Source organism: Cyprinodon tularosa, unplaced genomic scaffold (genome assembly GCF_016077235.1).
Source record: "Cyprinodon tularosa strain WSP-4 unplaced genomic scaffold, ASM1607723v1 ctg630, whole genome shotgun sequence".
Taxonomy (NCBI): domain Eukaryota; kingdom Metazoa; phylum Chordata; class Actinopteri; order Cyprinodontiformes; family Cyprinodontidae; genus Cyprinodon; species Cyprinodon tularosa.
In genome coordinates this window covers 195772-218514 of record NW_024039375.1, presented here as the reverse complement: position 1 = coordinate 218514, position 22743 = coordinate 195772, and the positions used below count along the sequence as shown (strand labels likewise).

At 36.7% G+C, this 22743-nt stretch overlaps 1 protein-coding gene across 1 annotated transcript in view; it reads left to right on the top strand.

Moving 5' to 3' along the window:
* The window catches only part of map2 (microtubule-associated protein 2), a 118295-nt gene that overhangs the window by 83377 nt on the left and 12175 nt on the right, over nucleotides 1-22743 (top strand). Inside the window, exons 7-15 of the mRNA XM_038308170.1 lie at nucleotides 2558-2773; nucleotides 5508-5816; nucleotides 6944-10156; nucleotides 10244-10486; nucleotides 12768-12905; nucleotides 16866-16927; nucleotides 19047-19188; nucleotides 20560-20616; nucleotides 20763-21070. Of these exons, the coding sequence (XP_038164098.1) occupies nucleotides 2558-2773; nucleotides 5508-5816; nucleotides 6944-10156; nucleotides 10244-10486; nucleotides 12768-12905; nucleotides 16866-16927; nucleotides 19047-19188; nucleotides 20560-20616; nucleotides 20763-21070 (4688 nt within the window). The remainder of the gene's footprint in view (nucleotides 1-2557; nucleotides 2774-5507; nucleotides 5817-6943; nucleotides 10157-10243; nucleotides 10487-12767; nucleotides 12906-16865; nucleotides 16928-19046; nucleotides 19189-20559; nucleotides 20617-20762; nucleotides 21071-22743) is intronic.

Genomic DNA, 22743 nt, shown 5'->3' with positions numbered 1-22743 from the left:
TACAGTTTGAGCTGTAGGAAGCATTGAAAATATCGTACAATATTATGCCCGGCTTAATTTCCACCATTGCCATATACCCATGTAGCTACCTTTGACAATGTAAGCAAGTGCTAAGTCCTGCTTGAACATCAACTCCCCCCCTCCATAACTGCTATTTAGGAGAATGAAGCAAAAAGATCTTTAAAAAGATCTTAAGTCTCCTGATATATACCTGTTTTTACACACATTGGACCAACCGCAGTAGATTAAAGATCATCACTAACTGTGGGAAACATGATCTACTGTATGACTTCAAGCTACTCTGATTTTGTGCCTCATTTTTTAAAATTAATGCCTAGTTAAGTGACTGTGTCACTGGTTAAGATGCTACAGTAATTACAGACGGACTCTTGCATATAATTCTTTGTTCTCTTGCTCTTGAACTGCTGTTTCTCCTTACAGTCCACACATTTTGCCTTAAAAATCGTAATGGGATTTGCTGCAGTGTTCTGTCAAGGTTACATTTATCCTTCTCGTATGCAAATCTTTTTCCAGCACACTTTTACCTCCCACACAGTTTCCCAATAATATACCGTAAGCTTGAGTACAGCACTCTGTGTTTTAGCAATGAAATTTATTAGCTAACCCTGATTGTGGAAGCTAATGTCAGTAACTATCGAATGAAAAGTTCTTATTTCTCTATAAAGCATTTTTTTTATTGGTTTGATAGAAACAGATTTTCCATTAACCATCTGCCATAATAATCAAAATAGATAATAGTTTTCACTTTTTAAATTGAAACTCTTAAATTAATCAACATTTTGATAACTATCTCATGTATTTAGATGCATCTGTTAATGACAGAATGTTTTGAAAAGTGTGATAGATTTGTACTATAGTTTGCATCAAATGTTTTTTTTTGTTCTAGAACTAATGAAATCTGTTACTGCAAATGTTTATTGTCTATCGTTTATGTTTTATAATAATAGAAGGGAAAAAATGTCTTCAGTGAAATGATGCCTTTTTTGGCAGTTTCTAGTTAAAGGCTGGCCCCTAAAGCTTTGATTCATTTGAGTTACTTGTCCTCTTGTTGCTGTGTGTTATATGTTTGTTCTCCTCAATCAAGCTTTTTCCTCATTGTTTTTTTTCGTCAGATTTTTGTTATGTTCTGTTTCATATTGTAAATACCCTTTTTGATTTTATTCTAAAGCATTTTTTTTTATCTGCAAAAAAAATGTCCATCTTAAAAATAATGTGAACAAAACCCCCTCAATCAAATAATCTAATGGTCTGTGGTCGGGCCCAGTTTAAAAGTAAAGATCTAATTTATAGAAAAAAAAACATTTACGTTTTAAAGTCATTGTTTCTAAATTATCGATGGTGAAGAATAAGATGTATCAGTAGTAAATTAAATCTAAATTTGAATTGCTGCATTTATACAGCACTATGTACAAGTAATTGGACATCTGCTATAAATATGAAAATTTACTCCATTTAAATGAATCCTAATCTTAAATTACATAATTTTGCATCCAAGCTATTACAGTATATAGAGTACAGTCCATTTTTTGTCTTTGACCAAAAATTACCATTCAGGTCTTTCATTGATCTAAGTTTGTGAAAAGTGTCAGTGTACAGCCTTTCATGGCACCACCTCCAAACAGCTATTCACATTATGGAGAACTGGAGACACCACTGTGCCACTTATGCTAATAAGTGTGGAACCAGTGATTTTGTCTTTCTCTAGGCTTTTTTTTCAACAGATAAAATGCACAAAAAGTAAAGACATTTTATTTTAAAAATGCATAATGTCTTTACTAGTTTTATATCTGCAGTAAAAGAGGTTTAAGATTTTAGCATCTGATAAAAGGGTTTAAGTTGATAAAACTAAGTTTTAAACCAGTGTTTCCCAACCTTTTTAGACTTATGGACCCCTTTGGGTATTTTGTCTTACCATAAATAGCCTCTCTTTTAAAAGTATTGATGATGGAGCTTACAATACCTAATTATAAAAAAATAAAATAAAAACTATTTGACTAAATCTTTTTATTTGAGCATTTAATTATTAAGCGTTTTTATGCTTTCCATCTCAAATAAAAAACAACATAAATATGTTCCCTGGAAGTTAATAAGAAATGGAAAAAAATTAAAAAAATAAATCATATTATAAATCTATGTTTATAAAAATTAAGCACCCTTATATTTATATTCAAACTTGTTGAATTTGCAGCAAAATGCAGAACAAAATTATAGTCAGACTGACTAAATTAGTTTAACATTGTTTTCTTAAAGACACCTAAGCAAAAAGCAAAACAGATTCCAGCCCTATTTTATTTTACTGCCTAAGAAATACCATTTTTTTCGTGTACCCCTTGCAACGCACACGCGGACCAATAGGTTGGGAATCACTGTTTTAAACCTCAACTCTAGTCATTTCCTAATACTCCCTTTAAGATGGTCATTCTTTGTGTGTTTTCTTCATTTTCGTCTTTTATTCTTTCCTTCCCTTTCACTGTCTCTCTTTCAGTCTGTGTCCGAATTTCCCTGCAGTTCTTCTCCTTGTCTGTCTTGTTCGTAGATGTAGGGGATGAGGAGGAGGCAGGTCCTCTCCGCCGCTTCCAAAATTCTCGGGAGAGGTGCAAGTTCCTCGCCCCCTCCATCTCAGTTTCCGTGCCTGAGGACGACCCCTACCACTCCGACGAGGAGTACTATGACCACCCATTGTTCAGCCCAGAGTGGACGCACTCAGGCGCTCGCCCCACTGGGCACGCCGTGGCCTTTAGACAGATTGAAGGTGAACCACGCATGGTTCCTCTTTGCCATTCTCCCCTTATTTCCCCACTCCTTCATTGTTTTCCTTTTGTGATTCTACCCTCTTTCTTCATTCCTCCCTTCTTTTTGTCCTTCCGTCTCTCCGTCCTTCAGTCCGTCTCTTTGGCTGTCTTGACGTGATGTTTGTGTGTCCTTGTGAAGTGTGTCCAGTCAAAATCTGACTTTTTTTTTAACAGTCATACTTTTTGCTGTCATTCATTTTAATCAAAGCAGTCGCTACCCGTGGTTGCCTCGCCGTTAACAACAACACATGGCAGTGATGTGTATAAAGTATGACATTATGTTTTTGTGATTCACTCAGTAAGCATTTTCATCAGTAACACTGTGGCCCAAAAAGCTGACTCTGAGGACATGATTTAAGCTTAACTGCTAGCACAACTTTCTTAGAGGCTGTGAAAAGCCACTCTGCACAGCAAAAAAAAAAAAAAAAAGAAACAAATCCTTCGCCAAACATTTGCAAATCTTGGAATTATTCATTGAGATTAAACCATTTTTTTTTTACTTGTGTTTTGTGCATCAGTAATGCTCCACACATTATCACAGTTTTAACACCATTACTTTAGCTGCTACAGACACACAAACACTTCCTTGTAGTTTACAATTGAAGCCCGATATGTTATTGCATCCGATTATTTTACTTTCATTTCAAAAGTTGTATATAAAAACATTTAGATAAGCAATAGAGAATATTGAATGCAGTCTAGCTGTTTTTCAACTATAAAAATGTGCATAGGATTCCATTGCATTCATCAATCTTGTTTTATCTACTGACAAAATACCATACCACAGCTACAGTTTTTCTCTAACTTTCTTTAAACACATAGCACTAAACAATAGTGCAAAGTTTGGGACTTTAAATAAATATGCAATTCAATGCTGTAGTAACTTATGTTATTTAATCAAATAACTTTTAGATGTTCATATGTTGTTCTTTGAACGATACATGAAATGGTGTAGTAACAATAAAAAAAAAACATTCAGCTCCTTGTCTAATTTCAGTTAAAATTCTTGACCAAACTAGTAACTAGTAACTCAACTAAACTAAGCTATCATGACACATAGAAAAATTATTAAAAATGGTTGTAAACCATAATTATTCAAAGATATAGTTTTGCATAGACTTTATGTTTGAGAATAAATGTTTATTTGGAAGGGTTTGGAATGAGGTCAACTTAGCTGTTTAATAATTTGGAGCAATTGAAATGTGTTCAAACCAATTTACCATGCAATGTGATTAATACTGTATTATTGGGTAAAATATTATAATTTATTTAAATGAATATTATTTATTTAATTACATTTATTAAAATAAATATTATATAATATAATAAATATTATAATAGTATGTATTAGAATAATTATTATTATTTATTAAAATAAAGTTTGATATAAGTTTATAAACCGCAGCTCCAAATATGTCAGAATTAGAGGACCTTCCATGTGGTAACTATTAGCTTCTTACTTTGCATGTCCGTGAACACATGAAATGATCAGTGATTATCAAAAACCCAAATTTTTTAGTTGATGCGTTTTGGTGAGGAGGAAGTTTAGTAGAGCAAAACTGCATCTTTCTCCACCAATGCTTATTGTGAATATAATGGTAGCTTTTACAGTTGCTTTTTGTATCTCTGCTTCTGTCTTCTTGAACCCCAGTCGGCCTCGGCAGATGTCATGGGATATTTAAAACAGTCTTTTATAAGTTGAGTTAGTTATTAGTGTTTTACCCTGACCTACAGTATCAGTAACTATAACTAAATTAGTAGTACCATATGAAGTCTTCCAACAATCTGCCAATACTTTCAAAACTTTCGCTATGTTCTCTGTTACAGTTCTCGTTTCTATAAAAGCTTTTTGTAAGTATTTTACTTTACAGAAACAAGTATTTAGACTGAGACCTATTGAAGTGTAGCTTATTTGATGATGCATAAATAATGACATTACATATATCTATAAAATTTTAAACAAATCAAGATTTTCAGCAACTCTAAATTTTAAGTAATTCAGCTTAGATATCCAATATATATATGCATGTATGTATGTAACTGTACTTCTGTACTTTTTTTTTTTTTTTTTTTTTTTACAGTTTTAGTAATGTTTTTTCAGAATAAAAAATGTAATTGAATTATGTGATAGGGTTAAAAGTACTCTAGTTAACTGTTACAACTTTGATCTCAGTGACCTATTACATGTTTGTTTTTATATTAGCCATGGTGAGAGAAGCACTTATTTCTTGGTACATAGCAAATTAGAAACAGTAAAGATATTAAAAGATCACAGGATTATGATCTTTAAACAATCTAGCCAACCGTTACAATTGTTGCGTATTTAATCATATAATTAATGTTTTTTATTCTTCTTATTCTACTCTTTCTGTATGTATAGTATATAAATCATTCCTAAATTTGAATGTAAGAGCATTTTTCCTCCCCACTTACAGAGAATCTGCATCAAAGTAAATACATAATCAGATCTAAAGTAAAATGTCTCCCACAATACTTAAAACACTCACCAACATCCCTCTGAATATAAAAATGCCAACATACTCTTGCTGTTTTGGATAAAAATAAAATTTAATTATTTGGGTCACATTCCTCCAGAGTTTAATATATCCCCTCATAAGTTATGTTCTTACATAACCCAAGTCTGTGTTGCCTGTAGTCTTATTGTGTCCCCCCTTTCACCCTGTTTTTGAAAAGAAGAGACCATGGAGGCTCTTACAGCTGAATACGAGGAGGATGAGGAAGAGGTGGAAGAGGAGGAGGAGGAGAGTGCAGAAGCGGCAGTGTCCGAGGCAGCTCTTGATGAGCAGCAGTGGAGTGGGGAAGAGCCCGAGATGGACAGCCCCAAAGCTGAACCCTTAGATCAGACAGAAGCCTTAGAGGTGGCACAGGATGTAGACCTGGGGCAGTCTGAGGCAGCTTGTGCAACCACAGAAAGCTCTGTGGACAGAGACGAGGAGGAAGAGGAGGAGGAGGATGCAGAGGGTGAGGAAAGCCATGAGACAGGTGTGTCCTGTCCTCTGCTCTCCCTGCCTGCATGTTATTGCATTCTATACTGTAATAAAAGTTAATATATGTCAAAAAGAAAGCAAATGACATAAGCATTATAATTCAACTGGAATGACAAAAAACCTGCGCTCTGCTGTGGCTGCAAGGCAACACAGGCTTGTTGGTGAAGAGAGTCACATTGTTCAAATCGACCTATTTTTCCCTTGTGTTGTCTTCGCTTGTGTTTTTATTTTACCGCTGTAGTTTTTGGGGCCGGCCGTTTTGTGTTGATATAATGATGTGAAGTGATGCTTAATATGACAATGCTTTTTCTTTTTAATCTCACATTTTTATAAGCTTCCTAGTCTCTCATTATGTTTACACATAATGGCATGGTGCTGGTGTGCCAGTGCTGAACATTTAATGCTATCATAAGTCATAGCCGATAAACATGAAATGCTCATTTTTACCATCAATCTCAGTATAAAGACTTTAGAGGCAAGCTGTGTTTGATGTCTCTTGCTCAGTTTGGTACAGGAATCTGTAGAAACATTTCCATTTCTAGAATTATAATAAAACAAAAAAGCAAATGTATCTTAATTTGCTTTTCTTCCCCTTACAGTTAGTGTGAACATGTGGCATTTTTCTGTCATTCACTAAAAAAGTAGTAATTTTTGGATTTTAAAGATCTGTCATGAGCCCTCAATGGTCCATGTGATTCTCATATGGATTACTATTATTAATAACCTCTAAACTTTATACTTAACTTATAACTTATGTAGCAATGATCTTCAGTGAGTGACAGAAATATATGCTTTTTACAGTAGTTGATTTGAAATGCATGGATATTCATCCCATCTTTCATTACTGTTTTTCCATAAATCATCCTTACAGTTGCCTCATGTCGGCTCCGTCACACTGCATCTCATGTCTTTCATCCATCTGTGACATGGTGGGTCGTTAGTGTTGCCGTATCTCCTCAGTGGTGGCTGTATCATTGTGCTGTAAGTTTCCAAAGGAGAGCTTTGCCTGGTTGTGCAAAAGCTTTTCCTGTGACCGGCTAATAAACAATCCTTGTACATAGCATGCTTAAGCAGTATTTTTCTGTTGTGATGGAACCAGTCAACTTACAGATATTTTTACAGCTTTGAAGATGGATGCAGACAAGCAAGAGAGTGAGTCCATGAGCCCTGACAGCATTGGATCGGAGAAGCGCCCTGAGGAGTTTTTTGAGCCACAGATGCAAGGGTTCTTTGCTGGTGAACGAGTTGTACCAGAAAGCCCAACCATGGAAATGCCATCCTTTGTGCCTCCAGATCTTCAAACCCAAGTAAAAGAACCAGTGAAATCTCTCACACTTCAGCCTACATATGGTGAGCCAATCACAGTGTCAGAAAAACAGCCATCAGTGGAGGTGGTGGAATTCAGCAGCATCACTGCCCCTTCAGATTTCTCTTCGATGGGAGTTAAAGTTGAAGGAGCAGATGCAACCAGAGAGGCCAGAGACAAGTCAGGCATGTCAGCATACTTTGAAACCTCAGCTATGGAGGTTAAGGAAGGTACAGAAAGTAAGGGTGAGGATTATTACGAACTGAGTCGGTCTGGTGAAAAGAAAAATGAAAATGATTTCAAGTCCCAAGAAGTCAGCTACAGCACACTTGTAGAAACGAAGGATAAACCAGAAACCAAAAAGCCTCTGTCTGGAGACACTGACATGTTTGCAAATCCCGATAGAAGTAATGAATGCAGACTTTCACCTGGTAAGCTTGCCTTAGAGCAGAGGAGTTACTCGCTTAACATCACCATTGGAGCAACAGATCAGACTGGACAGGGAAGGCAAAGAAATTTCACCCCCTTGGCCACTGACATTATGTCATTTACAAGTGGAAGTCTTGATGAGTCAGCTGACTACCTTCCAGTTTCTACACCTTCTGTAGATAAGCCTCCATCATTCCCTCCACTGATCCTGGAGACTGCAGCCTCTGTCACATCCGATTCCTCTTCACCTCCTAGAACTGCTGAAACACCAATAAAAGTTAGTCCAGAGCCTGAATCTCCTGAATCACCAGAGCCAAATAAAGGTTCATTTAAAAATGGATCAGTAATGACACAGGACTTACCAGAGATGCTAGACCTTGCTGGTACTCGGTCCAGGCTGGCTTCAGAAAACACAGACCCCGAAATCATCCAGAAAAAGTCATTCCAAGATGATTCTCCTACCTTTACTGAGAACCCTCTGGCTAATCTGACTTCAGGGGAGCTGAGTCCTGGGGTAAGAAAAAGTGATAGCCAGCTGGAAGAGATGGGCTATTGTGTGTTCAGTGAATATTCTGGGCCAATGCCGTCCCCTGCAGATGTGCTAAGTCCTACCACAACCTCTCGACAAGTCTTTACCCCTTCTGTACTAGAGGAGAAAGTGGCTGAGCAGGCGAGAAAATTGGCAGTAAGAGACACCTCCTTGGAAGACAAGAGCCAGTCATCTGTAGATGCTGATGTTCATGAGGGGGAAGACCAAAACCAAGCAGGAGACGAAGATTCAGTTGAGGAAAGCACGAAATGTGATGCAAATGATCTGCTGATAAAACCTGTGAGTGTGACACCTCCTACTCACCCAAGTGAGCCCTTCGTGACACCAACTGTCACTGTGACTCTGGAGGAAGGTGAGAGGTCAGCTAGTGAGATGGAACGTCAAGCCAGTGGTGAAGCTTCAGTGACAGAAATTGAGATAGCAGACTATGAGAGACAGATCCGCAAGCTGGAGATGGAGGACAGACCTCTGAGTCTGGAGGAGGAGCGAGAACTGCAGGAACTAAGAGAAAAAGTGAAGCTTGTGCACCAAGAGGCCTATGAGGAGGTCGATGCTGAAGATGTTTATCAGCTTACTGGGATGGCTAAGGACCGCATTGCCAGACCTGTGAAAACATCACCTACTTCATCTGTAGAGAGCAACATTGATGATGACAAACTGCTTTCCCCAGTACTCTCACCCTCAAAACTTAAGCAAAAAGAATTGTACGGTTCACCGAAAAGATCAGCTTCGCATGTGTCTGGAATAAGCAGAGATGAAAGGCCTGAAAAAGAAACAAAAATTAAGGAAGACCAAGAGAAAGAGGCAGCTGAGCAAATAAAAAAACAAGAGGATGAAAGAAAAATCAAGGAGGAAGCAGAATTAAAGGCAAGAGAGGAGCAAGAGAGAAGAGAGAAAGAAGAGGCAGAAATTCAAGTGAAAGAGCTAAAAGACAGATTGGAGAAAGAAAAGAAAGAGAAAGAGGAGATGGAGATTAAAGAAAGGGAGGAAAAAGTAGAAAGAGAAAAGATGGAACAGGAGGAGAAAGAGAAGAAAGAAAGAGAACAGAGGGAAAGGGAGGAGAAAGAAAGAATTGAAAGAGAAGAGAGGGAACGGGAGGAGAAAGAAAGAATGGAAAGAGAAGAGAGGGAAAGGGAGGAGAAGGTGAAGAAAGAAAGAGAAGAGAGGGAAAGGGAGGAGAAAGTGAAGAAAGAAAGAGAAGAGAGGGAAAGGGAGGAGAACGAGAAGAAAGAAAGAGAAGAGAGGGAAAGGGAGGAGAAAGAAAGAAAGGAACAAGAAGAGAGGGAACGGGAGGAGAAGGAGAAGAGAGAAAATGAAGAAAGGGAGAAAGTTAGAAAAGAAAAAGAAGAGAAGGACAGGAAAGAAAAAGAGGACAGACTGCAAAAAGAAATTGAAGAAAAGGAAAATATGGAGCAAGAGGACAGAGAAAGGAATAAAAGAATGGAACAAGAGACGGCAGACAATGTGTTGAAAGAGAAGATGGAAAAGGTGGAGCGGGGAAAAAATGAAAATGAGGATGAGGAAAAGGTAGTGATGGAATTCACTGAGGAGAGAGAGCAACTTCAATTGTCTGAGACTGACAAAATAGCTTCAGATAAGATAGTGGCAGAAGAGGGAATGCAGCTAACAGATAATAAAGATCCATTGAAAGAGGAGAGTAAAGGAGCACAGGTGCAAAAGGAAATACCAGAGACCCATGCCGCCATTGAATCAGTGGTCATGGTTGAAGATGATTTCATCACTGTGGTACAAACAATCGATGAAGCCGAAGAACCAGGTCACAGCGTTCGTTTCTCAGCCCCACCTGAGGCCGAGGCCCTTTGTGTTGGTGCACAAAAAGAAGAAGAACATGACGAATCTGTGGAGTTGGCTCAGGAAGCAGACTTAGAAGCTCTAAGCCTTGAGGAAGTAGGAGAGGTTCCCGAAACACCTGCCTCCCCAGCACAGGAAGCTCGGACCAGAGAAACAGAGGTACCGTCTGAAAGCTATGATAGAGATGAAACAACAGTAGATGACTCCATCCTTGACAGCTCCTGGGTTGACACACAAGGTGAAATTACTCTATGTATCATGTTATTTATTATATTCACTCCATTTCCTTTCCTTAGTGTTTCTAATCAGATTTTCTGTTTACTAGACGATGACAGGAGTATGGCAACAGAACAGATCGAGCTTTTACCTGAGGTACCCAGTCCAGCTAAGAAACCTGTTGTGGTCCAGAGCAATTTGACAAAACAGCGGAGTACGGAAAAACGAGAGAAATCTGTCAAACCCAAAAGTAAAACAGGGCGAGCCAAAGGTCGCATCTCAACCCCTGAGCGCAAACCTGTTCGAAAAGAGCCCACCTACATTCCCAAAGAGGAGCTCAAGAAGAAAAAAGGTAATTTGAAGGTTCATCATTCGTTTAATAAAAAATGTGATAATCTAAGCACTGCAGGAAATTATAAACTTTTTATGTCGTCATAAATAGTCATACTGTTTAAAAAGAAAGTTGCTATACATTTTATACAATTTGTGAGTTCATTTAAAATTAACTGTAGTAAATGAAGGTTTTATATGTATATGGATCTACCTCCCTGAAAAAAAAAATGACAAAAAAAAACAATTTGACACATTAAATTTTTTTTCCGTTATCATGATAAATAAGTACTGAAACCAAGAGTTAGGGCTACTTAGAGAGAGAAAAAATGAGGAGGAAGGGTCTTTTGTGGTTCTTTATGAGCTTTATTATATAAAAGCAAACTTCAACCCTTTTTTACTCAAAGTTGTACTACAAAGTATTAACAGCACTTTTCATAAAATCAAGGAATATATTTATAAGAATAAGGAATTAAGCGCATGCAAGCAAGCAGAAAAAGTCACCAAAAGTTGATGACACCCCTGGAAGGTGGACTGTGCATCAGTCTCTAACTGATTATCAATTCTAATGCTTAAACTGTAGGACATTGCTATGCTTTAAAAAAAACAACATAAAGGTAGATGAGGACTTATTTTAATTATTTCATTAATCATAGATTTTAGGTATTTTAAATATCAATTGCTCTTAAATACACAGAGAAAAAGTTCCAATATTTTTGATTAATGCAAAAAGAAAAACCTGGTCAAGTAAAACCAAGACGGCACCAGCACAAACATATATGATTGATTGATATGGCTCTTGTTTATGAGCTGTTTTGATGAAAAGCAACACTTTCATCATCATCATCATCATCATCATCAATGTTATTTGTAGAACACTTAAAAACAGGTAACAGCTGAAAACAAAGTGCTGAACATACTGTAGATAAAATAATAAACACCAAAAAAGAATAAAATACAGCATAAAGATAAAAGAATTTCTCTGAGCTAAATAAACAAGGTCACAAGAACTAATTCCTGCCAAAGTTAAAAGCCAGCGAATAAAAGTAAGTCTTGAGCAATGTTTTAAAATTTGGCAGTGAAGGAGCCTCACTAACATGAAACAGGAGGCTATTCCATTAAAGAGGAGCAGCGATAGAAAAGGTTGTCATCCCTCTGAGCTTCCTCTTAAACCTCGGTAATTGCAGGGGCTGCTGTTCTGCTGACCTTAGGGACCAAGGAGGCAAGTAGGGTTGAAGGAGCTCAGAGAGGTAAGGTGGGGCAAAAAATCTAATCGAAATAATCAAATCTAAAATAAACAGGCAGACAGTGGAGTTAAGCCAAGACAGGAGCGACATGGTCATATTTTGCACCCGCTATAGGAGAGACGGCAAAAATCTTCTGCTAGGTAGAACCCTTTTGGCAGCCCTGGTCCTCTCATGAACCCAAGGCTCAGGTTTAGACTTAAGCTTCTTTCTTCTTAAGGGAGCTACATAGTCAAAGATTGTTCGACATGAAGAGTGAAAACAAGGGGTGAGCTCCATCATCACAGAGGAGGACCCTCAGGAGGAACAGGGAGCTGATTAAAAGCCTCTGAAAATTCCACAGCAGAGGATGGATTAAAAGTCTGACGGTGACAAACAGGGGGACCGGATTCAGTTAAAGCTTGCTTAAAACAAACAAGAAATAAAACAAACATATGATCTGACCAGCCAGAATCACATATTTCACATTAGACAAAGGCAGATCATTAGATAGAACCAGATCTAATGTGTGACCTCGCTCATGTGTGGAAACAGTTACTGATTGGATCAGGTTAAAAGAGTCAATTAGGTCTAAAATCCTTCATCAGCGGTTTTTCATGACCAACACACATGAAAATTTTAATCTCTGACAACAAGAACATATCATAGCTGGGCATAAACTCATACAGAAAGCATTAGAGGTTATTTTAAAAGTTTTTATCATATTGAGGGGGGCGGTAAATAATAGAGCAGAAGACACACTTTGAACTATTCACCTGAAACAAAGTTAGTTCAAAATTGGAAACAGAAGGCTTAGAGGCGGGCTGTTTACATTTGAGAATTATAACAATTTTAATTTGATTTCAGTATTTTATCTGATAAAAAAAATCCATAAAAATTTAATAATAATAATAATTCAGACCTTTTCCTCCAATTGAATACTCCATATTTAAAGTTGTTTTCTCTAAGATAGAAACCAAAAAATAAAAACTCAAATAATGACACAATAATCTCTTATCATTGGTTTGTTCAAAGTATTTCATACCCTTTTATAATTTCCTTATTTCTTCCACTTTGTAGCTATCATAAAGAAGACTGAGTTCAACAAAAAAGTTGAGACTCAAACTCTTTCTCCATCCAAGCGAAGCACCATGAAGCCCACAACCCGTCACATACGGCCCATCCAACATCACTCCTGCCCAAGAAGGAGACCCACAGGTAATCCATCATTACCTATATCTCTCATACAGCCTTAGCAGTCATCAGAACAGCAGTGTTTGTGATGTCTATCATGCATTATCAAAGCACTCCTCTTTTAGCTAGATTTTTTATTTTTTTGATTACTGTTCATTGTGTTTGGTTGGGTTATTATGTATTTATTCACTATAAAATGGATCAAAATAAGTGTTTTCATGTTTCTCTGACTTAGCATTTTGTATTCTAATGTTTTTTTTCATCATTTTCAATTAAACCGTTTAGGCCTTCTGTTTTTATCTTTTTGAATAAAAGCATGGTTAGCTTTTATTTCTTACCACGATCACTTAACCTTTTTTAGTTTGTTGTTTTTACCTGTGCTCTCTCTTAATATTACATATAGTTTGGGTCATTTCTGATCTCAAATTCTCAAACTGCTAAGTTTTAAAGCACAGTATAACTGCACTATTCTACTCTCTGTGTATGGTTGCTTCAAAGCTCCTGATCTATATTTCATCTCTATAAGGACTCTGTAATGCTGCTCTGTCCCAGAGGCGGTTTGCGCCTAATTTTCCCCTGATTGACTAAATTCTTTGTCACCAAGGATGACACTCAGCTTAGTGATGCATGCTCCACTTAGATAATTTTCCATCGTTGCTTTATATAATGAAAATCCTCCCATCTGTTTGATTCATTGCCAACACTTTGAAGAACAAAGCTCTAAAAGGAACAGCAACCTACTCAAACTGCACATTTGATGACTTGTAGCCTATAATTCCACATATACAGGTGCTGGTCATAAAATCAGAATATCATGAAAAAGTAGATTGATTTCAGTAATTCCATTTAAAAAGTGAAACTTGTATATTATATTCATACATTACATACAAACTCATATATTTCAGATGTTTATTTTGTTTAATTTTGATGATTACAAATGACAACAAATGAAAATCTCAAATTCATCATATCAGAAAATTAGAATATTACTGAAGACCAATAAAAACAAAGGATTTATAGAAATGTTGGCCAACTGAAAAGTATGAACATGAAAAGTATGAGCATGTACAGCACTCAGTATTTAGTTGGGCCTCCTTTGGCCTGTATTACTGCAGCAATGCGGCGTGGCATGGAGTCGATCAGTCTGTGGCACTGCTCAGGTGTTATGATAGCCCAGGTTGCTCTAATAGTGGCTTTTAGCTCTTCTGAATTGTTGGGTCTGGTGTATTGCATCTTCTTCTTCACAATACCCCATAGATTTTCTATGGGGTTAAGGTCAGGAGAGTTTGCTGGCCAATTAAGAACAGGGATACCATGGTCCTTCAACCAGGTACTGGTAGCTTTGGCACTGTGTGCAGGTGCCAAGTCCTGTTGGAAAATGAAATCTGCATCTCCAAACAGTTGGTCAGCTGCAGGAAGCATGAAGTGCTCTAAAACTTCCTGGTATGTGGCTGCGTTGACCCTGGACCTCAGAAAACACAATGGACCAACACAAGCAGATGACATGGCACCCCAAACCATCACTGACTGTGGAAACTTTACACTGGACTTCAAGCAACGTGGATGAAGTGCCTCTCTTCTTTTCCTCCAGACTCTGGGACCTTGATTTCCAAAGGAAATGCAAAATTTACTTTCATCAGAGAACATGACTTTGGACCACTCACCAGCAGTCCAGTCCTGTTTCTCTTTAGCCCAGGCAAGATGCTTCTGACGCTGTCTGTGGTTCAAGAGTGGCTTGACACAAGGAATGCGACAGCAGAAACCCATGTCTTTCATACGTCTGTGTGTGGTGGTTCTTGAAGCACTCACTCCAGCTGCAGTCCACTCTTTGTGAATCTCCCCCACATTTTTGAATGGGTTTTGTTTCACAATCCTCTCCAGGGTGCGGTTATCTCTCTTGCTTGTACACTTTTTTCGACCACATCTTTTCCTTCCCTTCGCCTCTCTATTAATGTGCTTGGACACTGAGCTCTGTGAACAGCCAGCCTCTTTAGCGATGACCTTTTGTGTCTTGCCCTCCTTGTGCAAGGTGTCGATGGTCGTCTTTTGGACAACTGTCAAGTCAGCAGTCTTCCCCATGATTGTGTAGCCTATAGAACTAGACTGAAAGACCATTTAAAGGCTTTTGCAGGTGGTTTGAGTTAATTAGCTGATTAGAGTGTGGCACCAGGGGCCATCAATTTTGAACCTTTTCACAATATTCTAATTTTCTGATATGATGAATTTGAGATTTTAATTTGATGTCATTTGTAATCATCAAAATTAAACAAAATAAACATCTGAAATATATGAGTTTGTATGTAATGTATGAATATAATATACAAGTTTCACTTTTTAAATGGAATTACTGAAATCAATCTACTTTTTCATGATATTCTAATTTTATGACCAGCACCTGTAGGTTTAACCATATTCATTTAAGGTGATGCAAATAAGTATTTGAAAACCCTAAAATTTTGCAAGCTCTCCCACTTAGAAACCATGGAGGGATCTGCAGTGGGAGAACTTACAAAATAGAAGGGTGTTCAAATACTTATTTTCCTCCCTGTATATACTGTATGCATAAATAGACAGACAGACAGGTACATAGATAGGTAAATAGATGTCTGTTTGTGTCCCTTTATGTTGCCAGAATTTCCAGAACCTATAATATCATTAGGGTTGTCACGATACTAAACTTTTCAACTCGATACCGATACTAAGGAAAATATTCGATACTTGATACCATTTTCGATACCACAAGGATAAAAACAAAGACTCCAAAGGTCTACAGAAATATTTTCATTAATAAATAAAATACAATAAATAAATATAATAAAGGTTGTATGCTGTGCATAATATTAAGCAAGCTTGATAAAAAACTCAAATTCAAATTAAGTGTTCCTTCCTTGGCTATGCTTTGCACACATAACAATGACACTAGCCAAACCAGTTAAGAAACAAAAATAATTCTCAGCAGCTGCACCTGTTACAAAAAAAAAAAAGTCTGAAACTGAAAAGTGCAGAGAATTATTCAATCACAGTGTTCAGAAAGGGCATTTTCCTCTATTCTGCACTTTAGATGAATGACTGCTTAGGTGCCACTGGTGACGACACTGTATCGATACTTTTAAAAACGAGTATTGTATCCGGATACAACATTTCAGTATCAATACTTTTTTGAGTTTCGATACTTTTGACAACCCTAAATACCATGGATGGATTATCTACAACCACTGAAGTTTGTGCTGTGTTACTTTGTATTGAGAAGTTAGAAGCAAATACTTAAAAGTTCTATAGATTGAATTGGACAGATGTGTGATTGAGATGTGATCTTGGCAGTTTTGAGCACAAGCCAACACCTCAAACTTTGTTTTTTTATTTTGGAATTGCCTACCAAAAGATGCCAAGAGATCATGTATAACTCTTTATGTTATCTATAAAAACTATTTCATGGTCTGCAACAATTAAGTTGGTGGTATGTGTGAAAGTAACTTCCATTAACAAGGGCAGGTCTGGTTTCTAAGCCAGAACCTTGCCCAAAGCATAACATTACCTCCACTGGTTTACCTTCTTTCCATAGTGCATACTGGTGCCTTGTGCTCTTCAAGTATGAGACACACCAGTACATCCACATGGTTTAAAAGGAAATGTTAAACACTAGCATCATATGTAACAAACCGCAGTGTTCTGTGTATTCCTCGCCAAATTGATATCAACTACTAACCATACAGGTCAGCTTTAGCACCTCAGATAAAACCAGTTGTTAATATACTGACCAGAGATTGGGGGAGATAGCAGACATACCCTTTAAGAGCCTTTATTCTGGATATACTTTGAGTACAACTTGTTTAGCTTACTGCCAGAGTAAACTGTGTGTTTAATACAATGTTTGAGCTCTATAACTGACAAAGAAGGTACTGTAATTGAAAGATTATACTGTGGTTAAATAGTATTGAGACTGAATTCATCCTATTTCATTACCCACATATCTGTGTTTTTCAGAATCCCTATCAGTAGGGCGCCAACCTCTTAGCGTTGCCAGGCAGTCCAGAGACAGAGCATCAGTGAGTATAACAAAAAACACGTCTGACATAATATTTGGCATAAAAATCAGCAAGCTGAACATATAAAGTTTGAGAAACACAGCTACTAAATAACAATGGAAACAAACTATATTGAATGATGATAATATATTGGAAAGGTGCTTTGCTTGAGGTCAGAGTAATGAAAAAGACATTACCTTATTTTCTGAAACAATTACAAAGGGAGTTCATCACAGCTTGTCCCATCAGGATGCCATTATTTTTAGGAAATTGTCACAAAGTAAAAAAATACATTTTCAACCTTGTAATATTTAATGCACCATGTCAGAGACCTCTAAAATCGTTGGTTAAATGGATACTTTTTAGACTCAGACAGAGATATTTTGTCATTTTATACACACAGGTGTAAAGAAAGAGATATTTCTTTAAGTACAGCTCTCTAGACTACTTCATTTTTTAAAGTGCAGCCTTGATAAAGGTAAGCAGGAGTGATAAAGTGATGTAAACATATGACTGTACAGTTACAGTTCCAACATTTAACATTTCATTACAATTTGCATATATATATATATATATATATATATATATATATATATATATATATATATATATATATATATATATATATATATATATATATATATATATATGTGTGTGTGTGTGTGTGTGTGTGTGTACTGTAAATTGGGGGCCCTCGGCAGAGCCGAGTCAGCTAGAGAAGCAAAGAGACTGGTTAGCAATAACGTCCTGCATAAAAGAAAGAAAGAAAGAAAGAAAGAAAGAAATCTATCATCTATCTATCTATCTATCTATCTATCTATCTATCTATCTATCTATCTATCTATCTATCTATCTATCTATCTATCTATATCTATCTTTAATTACTTTGTATCTCCAGTTAGTCCCATACGAGCGTCTCATACGAGCAATAATATGTGGTTTTGAAGAAGTTGTGGAGATAGATCTGTTTTGAATGTGTATTATACTGACTGGGTGTAAAGTCACCCTGTGACATTTCACAATCGTCCAGTGTGGTCGTGACTCCAGTTTCCTCCTCCACCGTGCTAATGATAGTTATTTTGTCTAGAATAACAGAATTTCTACATTCTGGAAATGTCATGTCATTTACAGCATACTGTAAATGTCTTCTAATACATCTATTAGTGTGTGGTGGGTTATCGTTTGCCAGAGCTGGAAGTAATGTTCTGTCCTCCACCTTTCCATGTTTGTTGATCAGTTGAGTGTTATAAAGTGCTTTCAAAATCACTTTTATCACACTTTAGTATCTGTCATATTAGAATTACTTATTTCATTGTATTTTGCTTGAATTTAATGTGAAAACCAATAGAAAGTAGCACGTAATTTTATTATAAAAAAGGAGAAGTGATTGTATGTTTGTATGTTTAAAAATAGATGCCAATACACATTTTTTATCCCCCTTTATTCTGATTTCCCTAAATAAAGCCAGTCATCTTATGTAATATGAATTACAATAATTGTCAAAGATAATGGTTGACCACATAGATATTAAATTATTCATCAGGGAAATAGATAAACCCATGACATCAAGTTTGATTATTATTCATGTTAAACTGCTTTCATTTTCACCATCCCTTTGTCACTGTGTTATTTATATTAACATTCTGGGTCACATCCTTGTTCCTTCTTAGCCTTGTGCTAATAATTTGCCAGTTATAAAGATCAAGATCTAGATATGCTGATAATCTTTCTCACTAGAAAGACCACACAGCGCAACATAATCATAGAAATGTACTGTACAGATAGGAGGAACATCATTTGGTAGGGTATTTGTAAAGTACAGTACAAATATGTTTTATATTTACTAGCTGTGATCAATCACAATATATTATCTATGAATTTTCCAGAGCTACTGTCATAAAGCTTTCAGATGTATCCCTGCTCAAGGAAAACTTGAATAAAATGAATTGGGCACTGTCTTGCATTAGCTAAACTTCATGACTGAAGGATGAGTGAAGAAGTCATTCAGTTCTTTATTTCAACTATGTTGGAGCATGGATGCATCTAAAGGTTGCAGGACAGTAGCGCTCAAGGGCCATAGTTAGTCATTTCTGATCCAAGCTGATATATTTTGGGTGAATGAATGACTGTTTTCCATCAGGATGGAGGGTCACGGAGTCCGGTAAAAAGATACTCTGTTCCACGGCATGCCTCTGTCCTGGGTCGCCTTGGCTACAATGAACACGAGGAAAGTTCTACCTCCATTACGAGCTCCGGATCAACTGCTCCCCGCAGACCCACATGTAGGCTGCTCATTTAACTTGGGTTTCTAGCAGTTGAAGAAAAGCTGTTTGTCATCATACTAATGTGATTATTTAGGTTTAACTGTATCTTCAAAACACTTTCCTAAAAGGTAAAAACTATTACCAATGTGGAAAAAAATCCACATATGTTCTGCTCAGATAGAGGGTTCTCTTTGGCCAATACAAATTTTTGTTTACTTTAATGGAAAACTAAAAAATTTCTGTCTAATGATATAAATGTATTGATCTAAACTTCATTTTAAAATAACAGATAAGTTACAGTAAATTAACATAACATACTTAAACACCCATGCTGACAGTGACATACAAAGATACATAGGCTAATAAAAATATAAATCCATCATTAGATTCCAACACACCTGACATGGTTCAGTAAGTTTGATCTCCATAACTTTGATCTCCCAGGTACCACATGTAAAACGCATCCATTAGACTGTGCTATGGAAGTAATACAGCTGGTATTCAAACATAACAGCATAACCCAACAACATGTTTTAATCTCATGCTACACTTAACATACCCTCCATCTGCACTGATGAGGATTTACTCACTGCTTAGTCCCAAAATTTTGAGCAAAGACTGACTTTACTATTATTTGGCTAAAATAGCTGAACATATTTTCTGATAAACCCAGTTAATAGAATTTGACTATTTGACGGCATCCATGCAGCATTGAACTTTTATCCAATGTTACCAGTCTACCCTTAAATTTGTAGAGAAAACCAAGATGGCGATGTCACACTAAAAGCGTAATACTTTCTGTTGACACAGCGATACTTGTCTAAACCTATCACCTTCAATTATACAGGCTTTCTCAAGCAGCTTTAAAGACATGGTATATAATTGATTTATTCACTTTTAGACATTTCTTTTCTATAGGGAATCCGACATAGTATGTTATGAAACATTAGCTTAACCTTATTTCATAGAGGAAGTCGTTTTCAAACAGTATAAAAAAAATATTCGTTACAAAATAATATTTTTTATTGGTTTTTTTTATTGGTTTTCTATTGGTTACAAAAAATATTTTTTTGAATAGAAGTAATTGGGATTTTTTTGGTTACACTCTTTTTTAACTTGGCAAAATAACAATATTTTTCCATACCTGGCAATCATTGATCTTAGCCACTGAAAAGAATTTAGTCACTTTCTAGAGATTGTTCAGTTTGTATTGATTATTATATCTTAGGGTATACTGTATTATTTAGTGATACAACCCTAATTACCCTTGATGTGAATTTATTGGCCTGAGGATCCATATAATATTCAGCCCCAGTGTTTAAGATTACAAAGACAGAACATTTAATATAACAACACAACCTTGCTTAAGTTTTTATTTTTCTTTTGCAGCATTTCGCACTGAAATGAGAGCAGAGCATAGGATAGGACGAGCTCCTAGTATGACAGGTATGATGTGATATCAAATATTTACTGCAAGAGCACTGAAGTGATAGATTGTAGTTGTATTTAGTTATTCAATAGCATTACTCAGAGTTACAAGTCATCTCTTTGTTGTCTTCACCTCATCTGTTGTAACTATTCTCCTCCATCAGTTGCAGAATCTATGCGTTCTCGTTCCGCACGCAGTGGCCATTCCACCCCTCGTACCCCAGGCTCTACAGCCATCACCCCAGGAACCCCTCCTAGCTACTCTTCATCTTCTAGAACCCCTGGGACCCCACGCTCCCTTAGTTTGATCTCCCAGGAGAGGAAAGTGGCAGTGGTCCGCACACCACCAAAGTCACCTGCAACCACTCCTAAGCAGCTGCGCATCATCAACCAGCCACTGCCCGACTTCAAGAATGTCAAGTCAAAGATCGGCTCAACAGAGAACATCAAGTATCAGCCAAAAGGAGGACAGGTGACATGTCATATCTTACAATTTTGGCTTCAAAAACTTAAAGCCGGTCTTTCTTCTTTCATCACAGCATCTCTACTTTCCACCCTTAAACAAATAGTTTTGTTCTTTTAGAATGTGTATTATAATTTCATTGTCATTCAGACATTTAAGACAAAACTAATATACTATATTGGTTTCATATCCATTTCACATGCATAGACTTAAAGTTTGTGCTGCTTAAAAAAAAACTTCAGTATAGTATTTAAATGTTTATGAATCAGTTATGATACTTACTGTGGCTGAAATTCATAAAGACTAAGAACTCTTTTAAAATCCACTCAACTTCAATACATTTTTACAAATTGACAAAATCTGATAATCAATTTACCGTATTTTCTGCACTATAAGGTGCACCAAAAAGCCTTTTTCTCAAAAACTGAGAGTGGGCCTTATAATCCTGTGTGCCTTATGTATGGATCAAAATAAAGCTTCATCAGATCTCGCAACTACAGGGAGCAGCCACCGACTCCATTTTCTCCCATAGAAGAAGTAGCACGTGGCGCATACTAGGAATTTTCATTTCCATGTGTGTGTGTGTGTCTGTGTGTGTTAAGACCCCATAATGGCTCCTTTCAAGAGACAGATGTACAATGCAGAGTTTAAGCTCAGTGCTATCAATGAAAGCTAATACATAGCATTTAAAAGGAAATTAAAACTCTACCAGGAATAACTGAATAAAAGTGTGTGAGATATTGAAAGACAGAAATGGCTTTTATTTTTAGGATAAAGTCAGATATGGAGGTTTGACCAGTCAGTGTCCTACTTTGGGAAGCCATGAGATCAGTCAAGGATGATTGCACTTTAGACATTCAATCTACGTATCTTTGAAGATATTTTTGCTTTGGTATAAGAGAGCTTCATTTAAAATTCAAAGTTCTCTCGGAAACCTGAATTTAATGTCTGATTTTGCTTGAGGAGTGATGTGAAAAATAAGGTAGAATACATCTCTGAACTTAATATGTGGTCACGTAAGATTAGTATTGACAGCCCTAACAGATGAAAAATTCCTTTATTAGATCTAACCCAATTTTGTTTAAATTTTTTTAGATAACCTTCCCAGCTACCTCTGGCACCTTTCTCTCACCTGAATGATGGTTGATAGACTTGTCAACAGTGGTTGGCATGAGCAGGGAAAGTTGGGAATGGGTGACCCCATTTTTTTGTTCTTTCGGGATAGACTTTTTAACCATGACTAGTGCAGGGAAAGTGTTAACTTCCTCTGTACATTAGTTAGGTGGGGATCAGTCTACCAATCAGATAAGGACTTTGAGATACCATGAGTTTAGTCAAATATGATCATTCCTTACACCACAGGTGTAAAACTGTTCCAGAAAGGGCTGTGAGGCTGCTGGTCTTCTTTCCAACTGAGCAATAGAACACCAGAATCCAGTCATATCATCAAGTCATCATGTTAAGACTGGACTCACTTGATGAGATGACTGGAGTCTGCTGGGTTGGGAAAAAAAAGAAAATACATCCACACGGCCCTCTCAAAAACCAGTTTAACACCCCGGGGCTTAACACTGTCAATCTATTTTCAAAGATGTCCTTCTAGGAAAGAATCATTTCTGTAAGCTTCTTAAATATAGATGAATAAACATAATACCTATTGAAAAAAAAATCTTACATATTTT